This window comes from Anser cygnoides, chromosome 3 (genome assembly GCF_040182565.1).
Source record: "Anser cygnoides isolate HZ-2024a breed goose chromosome 3, Taihu_goose_T2T_genome, whole genome shotgun sequence".
In the NCBI taxonomy this organism is placed as follows: Eukaryota; Metazoa; Chordata; class Aves; order Anseriformes; family Anatidae; genus Anser; species Anser cygnoides.
This window is the reverse complement of record NC_089875.1, coordinates 82857660-82879476: the sequence shown is the minus strand read 5'-3', so window position 1 is coordinate 82879476 and position 21817 is coordinate 82857660. Positions and strand designations below refer to the sequence as shown.

General features: G+C 45.1%; 1 protein-coding gene across 17 annotated transcripts in view; it reads right to left on the bottom strand.

Moving 5' to 3' along the window:
• Positions 1-5309: 5309 nt before the first annotated feature.
• The window catches only part of BACH2 (BTB domain and CNC homolog 2), a 191670-nt gene continuing 175162 nt past the window's right edge, over positions 5310-21817 (bottom strand). For all 17 annotated transcript variants that reach the window (XM_066994521.1, XM_066994530.1, XM_066994524.1 and 14 more), the window contains 2 exons: positions 16764-16970; positions 5310-12223 (listed from right to left, as the gene is read on the bottom strand). In XM_066994521.1, coding sequence (XP_066850622.1) covers positions 11741-12223; positions 16764-16970 — 690 coding nt within the window. In that variant the 3' untranslated portion in view covers positions 5310-11740. The remainder of the gene's footprint in view (positions 12224-16763; positions 16971-21817) is intronic.

Genomic DNA, 21817 nt, shown 5'->3' with positions numbered 1-21817 from the left:
AGTCGTCCACTACAAACCTGCATGAAATGGCTGGATAAGAAATTGAACACAAAATGTATGTTTGGCATGAAGAGTCTTCAACTTTTCAGACTTGAGTTGAAATCAGACCAGCTATATATATATAAAAGAAAAAATGCCTTTCCCTCGGTAGGATTCAGACCGACCACTGTCTGGCCGCAACGCAGACACTCAAGGCTGTTCAAAACTCCCCTCTCCAGAACTGGTGGAGGCAAAGAGCCATTTCTGTGCTTCATGTCCAACTATGGCATAAAAGTTGGAAAATATTTCCTTTACAGCTGATTAGTTTTACAGCCAAAGCAATCACTCATCATGCTCTATTCAGATTCTAGGTCATTGCACTGTCAAAGTTTGTCCATTATTCAGATTGGGAAGCAAAAAATGAGAGAAGCAGAAGTCTTGAAAATGTTATTAGGCTGAAGGTTTCTCGGGAGTTTGATCCATTGGGAAAAAAAAAATCCTTCAGCCATTTCTGGTCAGACTTCAGATCCAAAATGTTTGGAGGATAGACCACCAGAACAAGATACGCAGCAGGTACACACACAGTTCTGCCCTCAGTTTTGCATCTCCAGCTATAATCTAACTTTTTTATTCAAGGGGAGATACAGCCATGGAACCAAGGGGCACCTTCTGCATGGCCCGAGCCTTGTCTCCCATGGGCAAGCGGGCCTCAAGTGGCTCGGCACACCCAGCTCAGGGAAAGGAGCCACGCTGAATTTGGTGCAAATGGCCTCACAAGTGACAGCTGGGGGTGAGGCGCACGAAGGTGTGTGGGAACTGTGCTGGTATTCGTAGGATTTTGCATCATGAGGAAATTAAAAACAGCAACTTTGCAAGATCAGCCCCCTGACTGGTGCATGATACATTTAAAGTCTAATAAAAAGCATGGGCTGATGCAGACAAAGGTCAGTATATAACCAGCAGAGACAGAATCCTTAGATTTTATCCAATCTATAGACAAGGGCAGGAATTACAGAGCATTAAGGCTTTTTGTTGTTGGAGCACTGCACTAAGAGTTATTGCCTGCCCAGCATCACCTTTTCTTTGGCCTACATATGACAGTTTTCTAACAAATCCTAAGGTCTGCTCTGAAATCCATGAGTTTTAATTTGGTTGGCTGAGATTGGGCATAATTACCTTAAACTACTAACTCTTGCCACAAGGGCACAGCCTTCTTGAAGGCTTGGATCATATTCATCATGTGCTCCCGAAGCTAAATCTGCATTGAGGGAACTACCGTAATAGAGTAACAGGCCTCTTGCTAGAGCACCCAAGGATATCCCAAGAAGATGGGGACGCGTGACATATCTACTGGTCCTGTTGTATTCGTGAGCTAAAGTGAGCTCCTGGAATCACAAAACTGCAAGTCATGAAAGGATTTATAATATTCTTAGCAATATTTTAGCTGAACCTAGCTCTTGGGAAGCCAAAGTTACTAGGTGAAGATTTTTTTTTTTCAGAAAGAATTAGGTGTTTTGGGGACTCAACTGCAGATTCTTGTTTTGAAAGAAGTGCTGAGCTTACCTCTTGCTTTCATTCCCTTCTCTTCAGCCCACCCTTTCCTCCGGAGAGTCCTGTGCTTTCAGTGTCATTTCTTCCAGTCTCTGTCCTTGGCTCCAAAGAAATCAATGCAACTTTAAAAGTAGGGCCCCCTCCTCATGGTGAACGAGGCGGATAAAGCTGACAATTAAGCAAGCAGCTGATAAAGCTGATACTCTCAGCTCACAGAAACAGATTCAGATAGGGCTGCTGATTTTATTCATTTGCAGAAACATCTCTGGGGCTGAAATCTTGTTTCTGCTGAAGTTGGGGAAATTTTACTGTTCACTGGGTCTGGTTTCCTTCACTATGTTGCTTTTTCATCCCTCTGTGCTGTTCAGTTCTTTTGCTGCTTCTCAATTCTCCGTTCAGCTTTGAGCCTTTTACCCAGTGGGAAAACTGTCAGTAGCAGGAAGGCTATGAAAGAGAGAGCTGCTATTCAGCCCGAATGCCTGCCGTCTTCTCCAGAACAAGGCATGTTTACTCAGCCTTTCAACAACACTGGAGGAATAAATACCCACCCATTTAACCAGCTGCCCACCCGCTCGCGCTCCTGGGGCTGGGAACAGTTTGGTAAGAGTCAATGTGCATCGAAATAACAAATCTGATAGCCACAGCTGGGTTATTCTGACAGCTGAGCTCCACCAGAAAATCTACAGGTGGGTCAAGGGAGTGGTAAAGCCCTGCGTCGTCACACTGGGATGCCTGAGATGCCTTGCAGGTGTTCGCCTGCTAGCACCTGATGCTGGCTTTGTAGAGCTTTCCTACTCAAACGTCTCTTAAAAAATACTCCACGGTAGTTCTACGTTTCATTTTGCATTGGTGCATTCAGGAAAAAATCATGAAGATGCCTGCCAATAATCCTGCAAAACCTACTAAATCACCTAAAGGTACCTGTTCACCACGTGCACAAACACAGAAAATAGGAAAATGACAAAACTTGGGGATCAGCAGTGGTGGGCAAATAAGGAACCCCTCCGAGGATGTGTGCAGCAACAAACGGGCTGGGTTTCTGAAAGTGGAGCTTGCCTGGGTCCATCTTTGCATGGTTTTAAGGCAATTGAAAGATGTACAAGACCCTTAACATGTAAAGCAAGGGCTATAGGATGGGGCCACTGGTTTCAAGCAAATTACTTCAAGGATTAATTTATTTGGTTTAAAAGCAAGGTGTTCTCCCTCCCCTCAGCCTCCCCTTAGCACTGAACAAAGCCGAGGTAAGTGTGTTGTCAGCTTCCCACCTTCTCAGCTGCGCATGTGGTGGAGCCTGGGTTAATCGCTAGGATAACATTTCTTTTTCCCCTCGAAGCCAGTTCAGCTTCATGCTTTCTTTCTCTTGTTATCTTTCAGAGCATGCTCCTAGAACTATCGTCTATCATGAAAAAGTAATGACGTTCTGAGGACACGAGATAAACTGAGGGACTGAGCACAAACCACCTTCAGCAGAAAGATAAAAAGCCGATTATCTGCTGGTGTCTCCCTCTCCCTCCTCCCCTTATCATGCTAAATTCGTAATACCATTTAAGAAAGCAAACACTTGTTTTATTCCCCAGTTTTATGCCACTTCCAACAGCACCGCACGCTGACTGCCGGTGTTGATGAGCACCTTGCACCACAGCTCACGATTTTTCTCACGTAGACTGAGCTGAAGCTGGTCACTGCAGAAATAGCCCGGTGTCTTTGGGAGGGTGTTTCGGGATGTACAACTTGTTGTGCATGCGGGCAGTGTTCACATCAGCAACCAGCCTGATACACAGACCGTAGAGGTAGCGGAAGGCCCAAGACACCTACAGGGAAGGTTTAGTTTGATTTTTAAGCAACCTGGAAGGCTACGCGGCCTTTATCTCCCCAGGCTTCAGCAGCCAATGAATAAAAGATGGATCACACGCACAAGGAGTCTGAAGGGGCAGAGAATTTAACAGACAGAGAAAATCCCAGCTGAAGAATATTCTGCTGCTCGTCTGCCCGTGCTAATGTAATCCTCAAGCTCTGCTAGAGACTTTCAGTGATCATGTAGCCTCTTTGTACTTCTGGCTTCAAAACTGAAACAAAGTAAAGCCGGGCAATTTATTTTCAGGGCAAAACATCTGTGCTTTTCTTCAGTTTGCTCTTCAAGAAGAACTGCAAGGCATCAGCTCAGGATCATGAAAAATCTTACTGTCTCATCAGTTCATACAGATTAATTGCAGGACAAGCAACACCCAAAAAAAATCTCACTTTGAGTTTGCTGAGATAGATGCGCTCTGGAAGGTTGGATTTCTGGGTTGTAAGCAGCCCAAGACAGCAGCCCTTCCAGTTGTGTATCCTGCAAGCAGAGCACTCTAGCTAGCCACAAGCCGGTTTCTGGCTGCTTGCTCCTGGCCGCTTTTATTTGTCAGGTTTCTCGGAGCTTGCATTTCCCTCAACGTGCTAGTCACTTCGGCAGCAGGAACAAGCTTATTTGCTCTGCCAGCTTCCTTACTCATAAAAGTTCTCTTTGACTTGACAACTCTTAGAGAAGGGGAACAGTAGGAGAAAAAAAATAATGAAAAAAAAAAGGACTGAAGCGTAAGGATTGCTTGAGATTGCAGTGTTTTTGTTCCAGTGTGCATGACTTGCATTTAAGTCGCTACAGCCTCGCTGACACTTTGCCTCTGCATTTGTTTAGTGTGTTAAAGCAACAAAAAGGGAAACGCCTAAGATGGTAGCCCTTAAGTGTCAGCAACAACTGGTCAAGGATGGAGAAGTGCTTCTGCTACAGTACATGCTCTACTGCCGGGCCATGAGGAGATGCAGTGGGTTCTGCATCGTGACAGATTTCAGCGGGTAGGAAGTTTCCTTCGTGTGTGCTCAACAGGGAGATCTGGGAAACTCTGGAAGGTGGTATTTCTGCTCTTCCTCCGTGAGAATTTTCAGGTTGAAAAACCAGGGGCAACATTGACTGCTGCCGGCGGCGGAGGACGCAGTTGACTTCCCTGAGGGTGGTGGCTGAGGGCACAGGACCGTGTGCCCGTGTTCCCCACCGGGTGGCCGGATGCCCGGCTCCCTCAGGCAGCCTGCCCACCTCCCAGCCCCACAGGGCATCCCGCTGGCCACGCCGCCCCCTTCCCAGGCCTCCTCCTGCCAAGTGCTCGCTCAGGTTGTGTCCAGCCCCGTGCGAGAGGCAGAGAGGAGATGTCCCCGGCCTGGTACTGGCACCCAAGGCGGTTACCGTTTCTTCTCTCCTGTCTTTTTTTTTTTTTTTTTTGCAGTTTGAGTGAGGCTAATGGTCAATGGCACAAGTTCCTGCTTCAGAAAGGAACATTTGGGTTACACACAAAAAAATTTCAGCTTTTTTTTTTTTGGTTGTTGTTGTTTCTACAGAAACATCTTTCAATGTCTCCTGGGTTTTCTGTAAAAGGGAAATAAACCCCAATCTCTCTCCTTGCCTCCCTACATCTCGGTACACTGATGCTTTACAAGACCAAAACAAAGACTTAGCAGAATTGCCTAAAGTCAAGCACTGGGGGAATGGGTACAGATACAGCGTATTTGATCTTCCAAACCAACTTATTTCATCTCTGCAATGAAATACCCTTGGCTGTTCCTGCAGCAGATCAAAGATAACCGGATCCCCGGATCAAAGACGACTAATGAATTAGGAATGGGACCACGTGAGCAGAGGTCTCGTCATCAGGCCAGAGATTCACCAGGCAGCACCGACCCTCCCTCCCGAGCCCCAGCTACAGCCCCGCGCTAACCAAGGACTGCAACATCAAGTTCGGAGTCAAGATAAGTCGATTTACAATACATAATGATATGTCTTTATTTCATCAACAGAAATGGTGTCTAGACAAAATTCAGTTAACACTAGCAATTCAAATGAATGAAGAGAGTCGGGTGGTTTTTTTTTTTTCATTTTTGTTTTTTGCACAATACTGTATTTACAATGAGTAAATGACATTTTAAATTCATTAGTTCATAGCAATGCTTTCTTCCAAAAAGGTAAAAATTCTTAGTAACAGAGAGTAAGCATCAACAGCCACCTCATTTATTTATACAATAAAAATCACAAGAAACCACAGTCACCTAGAAAAAAAATAAAGACAAGCTTAAGAACTAGTACAATAAAATGATGCATTGAATTAAGTTACATTAATCGCATAGAATTTGTGTAAAAAGTATGTAGAAAAAACACCTGATGTAACCTGTTACAGTCATTGACCAGTTATGAGAGGTACAGAGGGTTATACAGGTAGATATGTGTGAAAACTGTCCATACTGTTTGACCTGGGGAGGAAGAGAAGAGGGGTTGCACCCCCTTGCATACACTGATAAAACCCTGTTTTGAATATGGCCTCTGAAGTTTGTAAGGCATATATAAGAGGTGCACTTGTAACCAACTGGTTCTGGAACAAACTCTTAGGGCATCCCCACCCTTGAAATCAAAGGCGATGCTTGAAATCAATAGTAAACAAACACGCATCAAATATCACCAAAGTGTTTAGTATAATTCCTGCCAGCCTGCGGGATCCAGATAGCTTCAGTCAGAGCACAAGTAGTAGTGGGAACAGTATCTATAGCATGCACATTTCTCTCAGGTATACCGCAAACGCGAGGGAGCACCGTCCTGTGCAGTCGCGCCCCGGAGGTTGCGTTGCCTCCGGCTACGGGGCCGAGCCCTGACAGCGACCCCAGTCCCAGGGGCCATTCGGGTCCGTAGCCTGGGACCACCTCTGCTTCTAAGCAATCAGTGAGATCAAACGCTGCCAGCTGCCATTTCTGTTTTGGGATGCTAGTTTCTTTCCACGTGCCCTGAATGAGACGAAAGGGACAAGGGCGGCACCGCGCGTGTCGTTTCGCCTCCGTAAAGGGCTCTTCCCACAGCAAGTAAAATTCGTACGAGAACAGGAGTCATCTAACTGGGTTTTCAGCAGTCGTTTGTCTGGGGTAATTCCCTTACAAAAAGGTATTTTTAGGATTCCTTCCTGCCAAAAAGTGGTTTTATTTGCAAAAATGGCAACATTGTATGTGTAATACCTTAAAATGCATATCAGTATTTGACTTTGATATAAATAACACCTATCCTGGTGGAGTGTAGGAAAATACTATACACTTAGTCCTTGCAAGTAATGCCATTAAAATTTTGAGAGTAAGGAGAATAATTATTCTACAGACCACCAACAATAGATCTTTTAAATATACACACAGTATTTGAACATATGCATATACACATATATTGGATTCTGCAGCATCAGATCTGATGCCTGAGTCATGAAATACTCCAAGGAGTATTATAAATATACACATAGGTATTATAAACAGGAAAATACACAAACACACACTGACTAGAATTATATATGTATGTATACATACATACACGTATTATAGATATGTATATAAAATTAACTTGGACTGTGTTGGCAGAGACAAAACTGAAATGAAGTAAAAACTCTGTTGAGGAAATTTCTAGCAGGAAAGAGAGCATAAGTTCTTTACGGTAATGGTTTTAGTTTCACCTCACTTCCAACAAAAATAAGCCACCCGATACTTAGCAGATCCCTCCTTATGCAAGGCCATCAGCTCCGCTGCTCACACTGAAGCTAAACCTTCTCTACACAGACCTAAAATATAGACTTTTAAAATGCTGCAAACTTGGGCTACAACGTTCACCCGAAGACACCTCCAAATGCATTTCGGATCAAGAAAAAGGTGAAAGCAGTGTTCCTCGTTGCAACAGTAAAGGACAAAATGCGAGCTTGCATAAACCTGGCAAACGTTCACCTTGTCTCACTGCAAAATTCACTACAGGTCTACTCTGGAAACCCATCCCTCTCCTTTTTAACAACCACAGTAGTGGATTACATGACACAAGTGAGCCTGGCATTACAGTGCTTCATCATGCTTTCTCCTAGTGGATCAGATTTTATTTTATTACAAGATTATAGTGATTCCAGCATGCAGATTTGTTTTTTCCTTAGGCAACCATAAACATACATATTAAAAGATCTAACTATCTATCTAGGCATTTTAACTTCTATTTAAGCGCTCTTTAGAATACAGACTTGATGAAGTGTTGAACTCCAGATTAACAACCACACTATCAGCATTAATCATTTCTCTGGCAGCAGTTAATCCATTTAGCAAAGTTATTTATCTAGTTCCCACTCTCCTTTTTAAAGAGAAGTAGCAGTTAGCATACTAATCACCGTGGCTTGCCTTTGCAGCACATTTTACTTCCTTGGGAAAAAATAATACAAGGATTAGATCCAAAAATATAGTGCATCTTAAAAGCAGCATATACCCTTAGAAAGACATTTAATAAATTACTTGTACAATATATAAAATAATAGTTTTATACTGCAGCATCAAACTCTGACGCCTGAGTCATCATATGTTAGGAAGTTTGTGATATAAATACTGGGATCTCCTGATAACACAGCCAACATTTTGCTTTTGCATTTTGCATGTTTTCTGTTTTGTTTTCTCTCTCTCTGTTTCTATTTTTTTCTTTTTAATTTTTTTTTTTGCACTACCTTTTTGTTCCAGAATCAGCTTGCAATGAGCTTTAATTGTGTTCAAGGCACCCCCAGAGAACGCAGAGAAACAAACACATTATATAGTGTAGTACTCACCTGACAAAGCATAACGAGCCTAAATGAAATGAGGTTTCCTGGCGATACAAGGATAGCAATGGCAAAGGAAGAGGAGGACTAGGAACAGCCTGGACAAAGCTTTGAGGACTCGCATGCCCACAAGCGCTGCAGCACCCAGCAGGGAGACGGGGGCTCGTCACACCTTTCCCAAGCACTGCCTGGCAGGACAGATGCTGCACGTGAACTCTTTGACAAATGCAAAGAGATTCTCACTTAAGATCATGGTGACCATTGGCCAAACTCTTCACACTAATAAATACTGCAGTCACCTTTTATTTTATTTTATATTTTTGTTCTTTTCTTTCTAACAGTGTCCTTGTGGTCAGCTGTTTTGACCTCATGACGAGAGCAGCTGGGTATGCTAACTGACGTCCAGGTCTGAAACTAATTCTCCCAATGCCTTCCTTTAAAGTTAGCCCGGTAACAGTTTTGAGAGCCACGTGGTTCAGAATAGCAAAAAAAAAAAAAAAACTCAAAACGAAATAGAAACAAAAAACAACCACCACCACCACCAAAAAAAAAACCCCACTGAAAAACCATGATACGTGTAAATATAGGAAGCAATGACACAAAATCAGCCACTTCTAATGGGGAAGAATGAAATCAAACATCCAGAAAAGCTCACAGGGGAGGGAAAGAGAGCGAGAGGAGAGAAAAGTTTGAGGAAGAGACACTTATTTGAGCAGTGGTTTTAAATACCAGTTCCCAAGGTAGAGGAAATCAAGAGACCCAGCACCAGTATGAAGCCAGGTCAAACCTAAGAGCTGCAGCGCAATGGGTTGTGTGGGTGGGTTTTTTAAACCGTTGGAATGAGGTCAAGAGTACCAGTTGCACATGAGTTGTTAGTAGAGTAAATCTTCATGTCAGGAAGCAAGTTAAAACTTGGTTTTACGCTCATAAAACATTCTACCTATTGATATATATAGGAGGTCACTTAAAAATTAAAAAAAAAAAGGCAACAGAAAAACATCTTTAAAATACTGTGTCAGTTGACCCTTCCCTCCCTCCGCCCCAGCCCCCCCAAGTAGCTATGAGTCTATAATGTGATTCACATTTAGTTTTAAATTCTAGCTTTCACCATGGTCTCATAGAAACAAAACTTCTCTGCGAAGCACAGAACTGCTTTGCAACGTCAATGAATCCAAAGGAAAATCCAATCCCCCCGCAAGAGCTTCTCACTCAGTTACCTGCAAAAGGTGGCCGGGAGGGGGTTCAAATAGTTTTAGCTTCAGCTCTTGTAAAAAGAAAGGACGACTCCTCCCCCTTTTTCAACCGTGTGAACTAGGAGTTTATGGCATTCGTATACTTTTGAACATCTAAAGGTAAGGATTTTGTACAGTAATGATTAATACTTAAACATAAATATTCTCCTACATTATATACTAGGTTTTCTTTGTACATGCGGGGAAAAAAAGTATTTTCAACAAACATGGCACATGCTATATGCATTTCCTCCTCGGTAGCTCGGCTACAATAGTGTGGGTGCAGAGGGTAAAAGCAAGACTTTGTGGCAAGCGCGCGACGGTCCATGAGCACAGTCTGAAGATGGAAGAAGGGGAGAGAGGGAGCTGATTCCTCCTCCAAGGTAAAGATGCTGATCTACTGCGTGCCTCAAAAAAAGCACCAGCGCACACCTCGAGTGTAAACGTTAGTGCAGAAGACCACATTATCGCCCAGTGCTTCTGAGAAGCCGCTATCCCCCCACACTCTTTTTGTCTTTTTTTTTGAACAGGTGTGAACAGCTGGTCAATTTTTTCAGCAAGAACAAACAATATCAGCCAGTAAAGCACATGACAGTCGTCGCCCAGGATAAAGCCACGCAACCTGGCACACGTAGGGCAAAGAACCACAAAAGAAAAACTCAGTACACTTAGAGTAATAATAATTATTAAAAAAAGCATTAGGAGGACGCTCTTCTGTCTACACTGTACATACAGCTGTTATGCTCGGAAAGCTGCTGTCTCACACAGTCATAACATGAGTCAACATCGCTTCAGATACAAATCCAATACAGTTACAACTAAGCCAATTCACTGAGTAGTCTCCTTTGAGACCGGGCTCTTTTAGCTGCGGTTTGTGCTGAGGGCAATGCTGCAGGACGAGAGGATCCTGGAACACAAGAACTGGAAGGGTAAGCGACCCGAGTGGGTGTCGACAGACGTGTGATTTGCTCTTAGAGGATACAGTGCTAACTTGACTTCTGTAGGGAAACCAAAGTCAACGGTTAGGGGTCTGATCCTGCAACTCTTCCTACCCAGGCAGGATCTCTGCCTTCGCCAGACCCACCTCTGCAGCTCGGGTCTGGTGAAGGAAACGGGTAATGTCTGAGGAAAGCTGAGGTGAGGCTACAGGGACTACTCGGAGCAGCAGTTGCTTCCATGAGTAAAGGATGCAGACCGGGGCTGGAAAAGAAGCCCCCCGAAGTGTATTGATGTGATCTCCGTTTACTTTACTTCGTGGAACGTATGATGAACAGATCCAGTTGTCAAATACGTTTTTCTCTAAAGAGTGAAATATACTTTACCCTATAAGAATCCAAAAGCATCATTAACAGCACTTAAGCTTGGTTTGTGAAACAGAAAGAAGTCTGAATATAAAAATAATTCAAGCAGATTCTCTTTACAAATTGTATAGTGAATTCAGTATTTGGCAAGACCGTTTTTTACTACATAATGAGCTCCTGAGTGTTTGTCTATTAGCTAAAACTTTTCTATTTTCTTTAAGCCATAAAGCAAAGAAAACCATATACTCAAGTTATACTGAAGTCACGACTTCATTTATGAAAAGAGGTTTGACCAGAAACTCAGTGCAAGTGGCAAAGTTGACCATTACTGTACAGTATCTGCAAGAAAATAAAATAAATCCACATTGCTCAAGTGGCACGAAATGGCTGTGCCAAAAAAAATTGTCTATAATAAAATCTCAAATAAGCTTCCAACATTAAAATTTTATAAATAAGTACAAATTGAATGATATTGCTGAACTGAGAACCGAGAAAAAAAATAATCGTGTAACAAGTTACCAAACTAGTTCTAGCATCGAAGACAAAAAGGAATGTTGGAACTTGTTTATACAATGTAAATGAAAGCTTCCAGTTTGTAGGATGAGAAAAATTGAGGCATGCAGGGACTTTTGCATATGGATATATATATTTTATATATATTATATATAATATGTACAGTTTAGCTATAAAACTTTGATGTGTAAAGAAGCTGTCTTCAATGAAAAATTGAACATTCAGAGGAAATTCCTGAGTTAGGGTTTTGTGACATGGGCCACTGAGAAAAAAGCTGCGGTTGGGTCCTCAGAGGTGTTATGTCCATCCCTGTTAAGATTGAAATCAACATACAAAAACAGACAGTGTTGCCACTGTTTAGTTCCCTGCCTGAGCAAGGGATAGCACCATTGTGAAGATAACTCCTGCTTGTAGAGAGGAGGGAATACTTAAAAACAGTATTGCTGCTAAGACCACTGTAGTGTGCACCAAATACGTTCTTCTAGACAACGAATGAACACTGCCACTGGCTGACTGAAGAACACCTGACCAGGTGTAACGTTAAGGTTACAAGTCACTAGGTGTAATCTTTCCTAGGCTGTTCATCTGTTGTACATTTATCAGTCATTTCCTGACAGAAGTCTACCGTGACCGTTTGGCTACTCTGCTCTCGCGGAAGCTCTCTCTCGGGGTAAGTACCTGGCTCAGCTCCATCCAAACCCCCGCCGCCGGCCGAGCAATTCTCCGAGACGTTGTTGGGCAGCCAGGGCGCTCCCAGTTGCACCGAGCCTTGCTCCGAGCAGCACTGCATGCTCTCCCCGACGCACTGGGACGGCACCAGGCTCTGCTCCACGCCGGCTGGGGAGGGGCTGATGGTGGTGGCTGTCTGCAGATCCATGGGCCTGAGAACGGGGCAGTATCGGTGGAGGGCTTGGATCTGTTCTGGGCTCTGCATGTCTCTACACACTTCTTGGGAAAGACACGAGAAGTTGTCTAGCAATTCTCCCATGCTTGCTTTCAGCTGGTTCCTTTCTGAGAGCAATTTCTCTTTCTCACACACCTGGAAAAGAAAGAAGGCACCTTAGTTGGGCGACAGGCCATCCACTGGCAGCGCAGTCCAGGCACGCATCCAGCAGCACCCAAGGAGAACTCTAACACGTCACGGTTAATTTTACGGGGTTGAGGAAAAGCCACAAAGCCATCAGATATTGACCACCGTGAGGCCTGTGTGGACTGCAATTTGGGAAACAGCTTCAGAAAAACACTTGAGTTGGAAGAGGGTGGAGTTATAAATTATTCCCTTAATAATTAGTTACCTTAATAGACTAAAGCTGCTGGATGTATGATATAAAAAACTCTGACAGAAACGCTTTGATGGAGAAAAGCCATTATCCATCCAACCAAGAAGAAATCAGGGTCTAGTTGATGAAGTTGTGTTGCAGACCACCCCCAGATGCTGGGGCAGTCAGTCAGGCTCCTTTGGCCCACGTCCCAGCTGAACACCCGTTCCCACTGCAAGGCATGGTATTCAGAGGAGGTGATTGGGGCCAGGGTGGGCTCTGTGGCCTGTACCACGGTTCGTTTTTGTATGTCCTGGTGCTTACCGGCTTGGGTTGGACCTAACCAAGATATTTTTATGAAGACCTGTGTGAAAACCCTAGAAGTAGGCTTAAGGAAAGGTTGGACTTGGTGCTTAGGGACATGGTTTAGTGGGTGACATTGGTAGTAGGGTGATGGTTGGACCAGATGATCTTGGAGGTCTTTTCCAACCCTAATGATTCTATGATTCTTTCTCATGCACATGCTTGGGAGGCAAATGAGGAGGAGTCAGGCACAGAGCCAGACCCAGCCTGGGGTTACACCACTAAAAACCGGTGTTGACCCCTTGCAGAACAAGGAGGATGGTCCAGCTGCAGAGCAGCCCCACCACCCAGGAAGGCAGGCACACAGCTCGAGGGAGTAGATTAGATTTGGTAGAGTACAAGAGCTACTTCCAGAGCTCAGGTGGCCCTGACAGCAGCGCACCGTGTACCTCACCTAGTAACACTGCTCAACCCAAGCTGCCTCGGCATCTGAGGAGTGAAACCCCCTTGCTCCGATAATCCAGCTACGGGTGCTTGCTACAGCTGATAGTATTACACTGGGTCCAAAGCCCACACTGGAAGCGTGCAGCTGTGAGAATGAGAGCAGTGTACATGAAAAGAACCAACTGCTGAAATATTGATAAACCTATCAAGAAAACATAAAAATAATAAAAAAATAAACAGATGCTCAAGTACATCTTGAGATAATGAATTATGGAAGAGAATATGCTGTGAGTTTGCAGGGAAAAAAAAAGTGAGTTGGTAAATGGATGAGTGAAGGAACGCAGGCAAAAACCCCCTACCTATCAAACTCAGAAGATGCAACCATGTCACTCACTGTCTGCTGCGAAACCATCTGTGTCAAGGAGATGGGTGACTTACAGGAAATAAGTGCAGTGGGAAGAAAGGGTCTTTCATTTAAAAACAAAAAACAAAACAAAACAAAAGAACAGCAGCCAAGTGAAAACCCCTTAAAGCCTAGTACCACTACATAATGAAGGAGAATGGAAATTACCGGTCACAAAGCGGACAGAAGATGACAAAAGAATTTCCAGTGACCACGTATTGTGTCAAGTCAATTGGAGTTTCACTGCTGGTTTTCCTAAGAGTAGAAGTACGGTCTCAAAGCAGACAATTTGCTCGGACTGCATGTGTATGGGGAGAGGGCAGGAGCGCTGGAGAGGCACTATTAAGGTTGCATGAGTTTGTTTATTTTTGTCACTTTATACTTCTGCACACCTCATGATTGTCTTTGTTGTGAATGATCTTTTTCAAAATGGTGCACCCGAGCCCATTTGCTACCTGGACTAAGTACAGTTTGCTAAATAAAAATTTTAAAATTTCTTTCAAAGACCCCTGAACCTCAAAGGGGTTTTGGTTCCTGAAATTCACCAGGGATCAGGCCCATGAGGTCACTCGTAAGCCTTTCATTCATTTCTCAGAGGTGTGTGTGCTGGGGAGGGGACTTGAAAAATGTATTTTGCCTATACATGGTTCCTTATGCTAAATAATGAAGGTTATTTCACAAGATTGCATAAATCCCAATGAACCCCAATTAATTTTCAAGTGGAGGCTACAGGTATCAAACCCAAGCCGCCCTTGGTGCTAGTCCAGCCCTTACGGCACCGCCCCAGGTGCTCACTGCTAGAGACAGGTACCCCTCTCCACCAGCAGCCCGGTGCAGAGGGACGTGTGTGTGCAGCTGAGACGGAGCCTGCCTCTCCTGACAACCCAGATTACGCACCTCCTTCTCACCCTGCAGAACCTCTGACTCATCTGCGTGCACCGTGGATTACATTTGGTGAAGGAAGCGGTTGCTCAGTATTTTGTTTATCTTTGATGTTTTGTTTGTTTTGTACCAGTCAAGCTCTACTCTTAAAAACATTTTTATTTTTTTCCCCCGCCAGGGCTTCAGCAGTGTGGCATTTGAAGGCTTCACAAGCCTTGATGATTTAAGCCTCCCAACCAGCTTGTAGGGTCAGCGTCACCTCCATCTTACAGATGGGAAGCAGGCACGCTCAGGCAGTAAGTGACTAACCCGAAGCACTGCGGCTTTGTGCCATTTGTAGGGTGGCGATAACTCAGCTTCCTCCAGCAGATCCCTGCCTCTTTCACACTACACTTGCTACAGCTTGTGCAGAGAACAGAGTACGCTAAAGGCCACCTTCAACATGCAACCTGTTACAACCAGAACAAGAAGCACCCGATTTCCCAGACCCACTGAGTTCAACCTACAGCTGAGCATATTTCAAATGTGCACATAGGCATTTAAACCAAAAACACTAAATAACCTTTAATTTTAATGGAAACGGGGTACACAGAGAACTCTGAAGGGAAATCAGCTTCAGCTCCTTTTGTTTTATTTATGTGAATGAATTAATTTATCACTCAAAGCCTTGGATATTCAAAGTTTAATGTTGGACTTCTAAATCTCTGCTGCAAAATTAAATCAAACTGTCCGGTCCTTCATGCTACACACGCTGCTTCTCATAATGGCTCAGCTGGGACTCTTACCCTGCTTTTGACATCTCAGAGAGCTTTTAGGACTTTTAAGCAGATCAGGAGGTGCCAACTCATTTTGAAGTTAACGTTGTATTCCTCCCCCCGAGTGATACCCTGTAGACACATCTTCCTCCCTGACTCTCGTCTTAAGCTTTTTATTTTTGTCCTGTACCTGCTTGCTTTCTCAATGGGCAGAAGGGCAGGGGAAGAAAAGCAGCCCACGTCAAAATGGACAGGAGTTTTTTTAGTTAATTTTTCTATGGCTGAAATGTCTGTATCTGACATAGCTCTCCAGGTGATCTTGTTTAGTCATGGATAGAAAAAGTCACTTCTGGGCTGTACCTCAACTCCTCTGGTGCAGGATGAGACAAACCAGACTTGACAGGTATCCATTTCCCTTCACCGATGATAAAGGAAAAGAGGACAACTAACTCCAAAGTGGGTGTCTATAGTGTAGGCATCTGCGTTTAGCCACTCAAACCACACCCGAGGCACCCACGCCATGACTGAAAGAGAGAGGAATTTCCTGAGCAGCCATTTAGTGTTGTTCCAGTCACCTCGCCTTCTTGGATTAAAAAGTGTTCGTGTCGTACGATGACACCCTGGCACGCAGGAGACCCATCCCCAGGGTGGCCTACTGCCAGAGACACCCACCGAGGAGGGTCAGGGCAAACCAACAGCTGTCACCTAAACCCAGTGCGTGGGATGTGGGGGCTGTGTGGAGTGGGAACAGGTCTCTTGTGTTATATGGCTCTCGCAAGGCGGGTTCAGTCCATGGCACACCAGGAGGGTTAGAGGGAGGGAGGAAGACAGCAAGGAGGAACATGCCCTTGCCATCCTGCTGCCCTAAACCCAGGGATGTCCACTTGTCTTGGGTTTTTCGCTCTCCTTGCCATTTCTGCCATTTGATCAGTGAACGAAAGCACAGAAGAAAAGGCATAGCAAGCTGAAAGATCCTGAAAACACTGAGCTGCTCTCCAGAACACCAAAGAGAAAGAAAATCTCAGTGTAGAGGTGAAGTTGGCCCAGCCAGAGCAGAGTCTGGACCACACAAGCTCTGGAGGTCCCTCCACACCCTAACCCTTTTGAGCACACTACGAATCCATGTCCAATACACTTGCTGAGGCAGTGAAGCGTGGATGTGGGGCTCGGACGAGGAAATGCCTTTGTGGATGCACTCTAAGTACTGAGGGTAAGTGAAACTGCAAGAAGGGGGCTGTGACACAGACTTCTCTCCCCTTCCAACTCACTCAACAACCTACTTTTGAGATATTAAAAAAAATGCATGTATTTAGGTCTAATTTCACCAGTGTTTTGTGTTTTCCATGCATGCTATATATACATACATCCTAATTCACTTTTCTATATTAAATTGTTGCACTAGTGGCTTCGCTTACTTGCACACAACCTTACACACTGACTGAAACAACTAAACCCTGGGCGGGAATAGCTGTCGGTACCCTGCACGTTGCAGTGTGAGGGTGCGAGGTGCTGCGGTGAGCGCGTGCCACTCACCAACTTGCGGATTTCACATTCGAGGTTCTGAATACAGTCCAGTTTTCTCTTGCGGCAGCGCTGAGCTGCAATTCGGTTCTTGCTGCGCCGGCGAACATCGTGGATGAACTCGAGCTGTTCTGAGGTTAACTTGTGCATCTTTATCATCATCTGGAAATCATTCCTTGGAAGATCTGTGATTTGATCAACAGGAAAAGGAAGTTTCACCTAAAATGAACAAATGTGAGACAAAAGCAGACAAAGAGTCATATTTTGCTTGCTGAGTGCAAGCTGAACACTGAAGCAGAAGGACTATTAGCAATGCTCCCACCCCTTAAATAAACAACACACAAAGTGTTATAACGAGCAAGTATTTAACACTCCCTTGTGGCGCACTGGAGAGGTCCAGCTGGTAAGGATCAGGCTACGATGTTACTGAGATCAGCAGTATTGATGAATCCCGCGTAAAAATTCAACCCTTCAAAAAAGCCCTAATAACCAAACTCCTTGCGTTAAAAAAAGGCTCCTTTCACTATGAGACACGGCCTTTTGGAAACAGTGGAGTGCCTCACCATTATTAATTTCAAACCAGTTTCAGGGAACAGGCTATTACTGCAGCAGGAAACCTGTCTCTGCATGGTCTGCAGGACTGAAACTTTGATTAGGTGTGAGGTTAAAAATGCAACTGGACACCTCAAATGGATGACAAACACCATACCACAATTAGGACCGGTTGTATAAGCAGCATTTCAAATGAGCAGTACAGCACAGAAGAAGAAAGGGCCAGAGAATTGTGATGCAACATATCTTACCTTCCTAAAACATACGCAATTTTAAAGAAATCGGTATATATGAAAATTCCAATACAGTGAAGAGTACCCAAGCCGCATTTCTTGGAAAAACAAAACAAAACAAAAAACAAAACAACAACAACAAAAGCAAGCCCACAGTCCAAAACCTCAGTTATTTGCATTAAATATTTTTCCTTCTGTCCACAATCTACCATTCTGTTTGAACCACAGACCAGCGGCAGAAGCTACAGGTTGTGACTTCGGATATTCCAACCCTCTCTCGAACTCTTAGTGAACCTGGAGAAAGGCAGATGTGCTCAAAGACTTCGGTTAGGTTTTCTTCACAAACCTATCAGCTCGCTCAAATTAAAGACATCTTGGCTCCCTACAAGCCCTGCTTCACTTATCGTTTGAGATTGATAATACAACTATGCAAAACCCAGTGTTTCAAGGTGTGCTGCTCTATTTGGTGATAAAATAAGACTAAGCTGACAAATCTGAAGGAGATGACAACTTGAGTAACCAGATTGACCCTTTCTTTTTTAAAGTCATACCCACACTGACCAAAAGATGGCAGTAAATATTTACATTTCTGTCCTGGTTTGGAACACTCCAACCTCTTTCAAACAAGGCGACTATTCTTTAGACACGCCACCAAAGAAAATAGATTGAAGTTTCTCCAGCCAAGCAAAAGACTCTGGTTGAAAAGGTTCCTTTGATATTTAAAACATGGTTATCGTCCTCAAATGGTGCACCTCAAGTCATGTGGAGATAAATAGCAGCACAGCTTAGAAGTCTGTGCAGTTTGTGAAGGACGTCCACCCACCCACCCACGCCAGCACCTCTGGCGGCAGCCAGCTCCCTGCCTTGTTTATCAGCTTGCACTTTCCAGGGCTCCCTTGTTGTTGCTCTGTGTTTCTCCAAGCCCGGGCCACGTGAAACCCGGCGCAAACACCCGCAGTATCCTTTCACACGGTTTCATGCCCTGAACATTGCCCCTCTGTCCCCACCTGTGAAACTGGGGCTCAGCCACCGCTTTGCGGCGCGTTACTTTGCAGGTCAGCTTGTGGCCCTGCCAACATCGCCCCCACGCCTGCTTGTACACAGAAGTTGACCTTAGACATGGTGATGTGGATGCCTTGTTTACAGACTGCTGCCTAACGGCACGAAACCTCTTCGATTTCCCCGTCCTACACTTTGGACGGTAAACACAAGCTCGGTGTCGGCTGCTTTTCTCTCAAGCTTCACCCAGGGTCTGAAAATAAAAACAGCCACTGAAAGGCACCACAGTCTCGCTGCAAAAACACTCCTTTCACATTCAGAGTTTTCGCTCATTTGCTCGAGTCCCAAGCTGAAAGTGATGTTAAAACGTTATTCTTCCTTCCCTCTCCCTTTCAAAACATATTTATCTGCAAGCAGGAAACGTGCCTGCATTTTGAACAGGAATGAAATGGAATTGACTTAAATCTGTCGGGTAGAAGTTGCTGAAGGGAAATGGAAAAATGGAGAGAAACATGTTCAAAAAATAAAAAATAGACTGAAAATAAAAATACCTACACAGCAGGGCAAAGGCTGCTATCAGTACAGCCAGCATAATCCCACTCCTGTCATATGCAGCACTGCACAGGATTAAAAAAGTGAAAGGGAGAGTGGAAGTGAGTCAGACTCATTTCCTTCACCATCCACATAATTTTTATTGCCTGTCTCCCTCTCCTCAATTAGCTGTCAACTGGAAAAAAAAAAAAAAAGCCACTCTTTGGCATGGACACAATGAATAACTACACGGTGGTATTGCTGCAGTGAGAGGCTATCGGCTTTGACGTCGATGCAGGGCAGGCTTCTCAGCCGGTATTTATTGCAGCAGAGCCACAAGTCAGTTTACAAGAGCTGATGGCTGAGCCGCGGGTGGGATTGGGCTGAGAGCTGTCTAAAACGATGGGCTGAGACTTGCTCGTGTCCCAGTCCCTGCTGCTGGCATCACGGGCAGAGAGAGCCCCTTGGAGAGCAACGCGTCCTGCCTGGCTTCTCCTCCTCCCTGCCCACAGAGGGAGCTGAGATGGGACTTAGAAAAGATGCTCTCTCTTCAGGTATCTGAGTGAGATGAGAGAAGGCTTACCTGGGCTGTCCTGAAAAGGATACTCCATCTTTTCTGAGCTGTGGAAGAAAAGCCCAGCAAGTATGTTGCCCTGTAAACTGTTCTTTTGAATAACTATGAATTATATCCAGGAAATATCTGTGTACTCGGGCTTGGACTATTTCAGAATGAGAAGAGTAAGCAGGATGCCCACTCCTTTCATCAGTTACTCCAGCCAGAGCTAACCGCACGGAGAATGGAGCTCTTAAATCTCCACTATCGACGCAGTTACGCTTTCTCTGATTTTTTACACCAGTAGCAGAGGCTGTGTTTTCACCACGCCACAAACAAGCCAGCACTTTCCACTCCTGCTGCAGCCTCGGCTGCCCCTGATTCTGGCTGATACACTCCGTAGAGGACAGCCAACCCACCCTGGTGAAAAATATAACTTGCTTATGATTTTGCGGCATTTTTTCCTCAGTGTACTAGTCCCTGCTGCTGTCCTTCCCCCTCTCTTTCAGTTTGGAATAAAGGACCAAGGCCCTGTACTCACTCTCACTAAGATATGAATGTCAAGTGTCAGGAATTTCCTTATCTCATGAGATACATTAGCTTTTTCACTATTTCTTTATATCTAAATTTCAATGTCGTCTTCCGTGAGCTGCCAAGTGCTAGTGGAGATACTGAACTTCCCAAGCCTGGCTTAACATCACAGTAAATAAAAGGATTCATCCAATAAGCATGAGAAAAGACAATCATTATGTATCGGGCATGGCAGAACTGAGGGCAGAACTGAGTGGAACCAACAAGACCTTTATAAACGGTTCAAACTCTTGGCCATTTGCTCTAGAGCTGTAGGAAACAAAGCTGTGCCTTAATGCTCTTGCATTGAAAGTCAGAGCTCTGGCACTAAAAATTGCCCAGCCCTTGGAAAGCTCTCAGGACCCACCCAAGCAATCGGACACAGGGGCTGAATCATAGCAATGCTTTTTTTGACATAAAAGGGGCAATCCGCTCCACAGAGAAGAGCCCAACGCATACGGGTGTTTTTCCTTGTTTCTTCCTTAGCATGCAAGTCGTTCTTCCACAAACCCCAGGAAGAAATTCAGCCTAAGCCAGGAACTGAGGCGTGTCCTCCTGTGTCTTCGGGCTTGGCTGCCTACACACTACTGGAGGCACCATTTGTGGTCCCAGAGAAAAGGGACCACAGCTGATTGAATTTGGGTGGAGGCTACCTAACCAGCACCAGGCAATGGGCCCCGCTCTGTGTAACGGAGAGCACAGCCAGGATGTATGCCCACCAGTTTCCTCACCCTGCTGCTTACAGGCATAGGCAAAGCCCTCCAAGCACATCTTTTCAGGTGTCAGCCACACCGGCACGGGTACAGAGGACTGCAAGAGGAAAACGGCGAGCCCAGGCAGCGAGGAACTAGCATTGCGTTAACAAACCAGGCCTGAAAATGCCTCAGTCGGCAGGTCCTAGGGGTCCCAGCGCCGACAGCCTGCCCTACTTGGCACGGCACGACTGGTGGCCGCATGCTTGCCGGGGGCAGAGTCCAGCCTCACCTCCTGAGGGCCACGAGGGGTGTCTGGGTCAGTAAATGCCTCCTGAGAAGAAAGGCTCTGCTGTGCACTCAGCCTGGGTAACCTCTCCATTTGCCACCTGCCTCAGAGAAGGGGACGGTCCCATGGCCAAGGGCTTTAACCCAAGCGTCAGGAGGCTTGGGCTGAGCTCTCGGCCTTTAGCCCATGACTTGGGCTTCTATTCAGATCCCAAACTGCTGGTGCTTAAAGTGCTGGGCTGGCCTCTGCCCCGTCCTGCTCACAGTGTCCTCAGCCTCGTCCCTGCGAAGGGCAGGACAACACACCCCTGCCCGTCTGGGATCAGGGGTACAGACCCAACAGGGGTCAGGTACAGACCCCTGACAGAAGCCACTGGCGCACCTGAGAAGGGCAGAGCAGGCAGCGAAATGAAGGGAGGAAAAGTGCAGTACTTCTCTGAAAAATCTGCTTTTGCAGGAAAAAAAAATCAATGCAAAGAGCACTTCAAGAGCTCCAGCAAGGGCTTCAGCTCAGGTCATAACAGAATTGATTTTAGGCTGCGATGAAACAGTACGGGGAGCTGAAAGTGTTCAAAGGGACCTTCCTGAAATTTCAGGTTAGTAATCGAAAACTCTCACTGTTGTAGCGCAGTAATTCTCTGCTGCCTG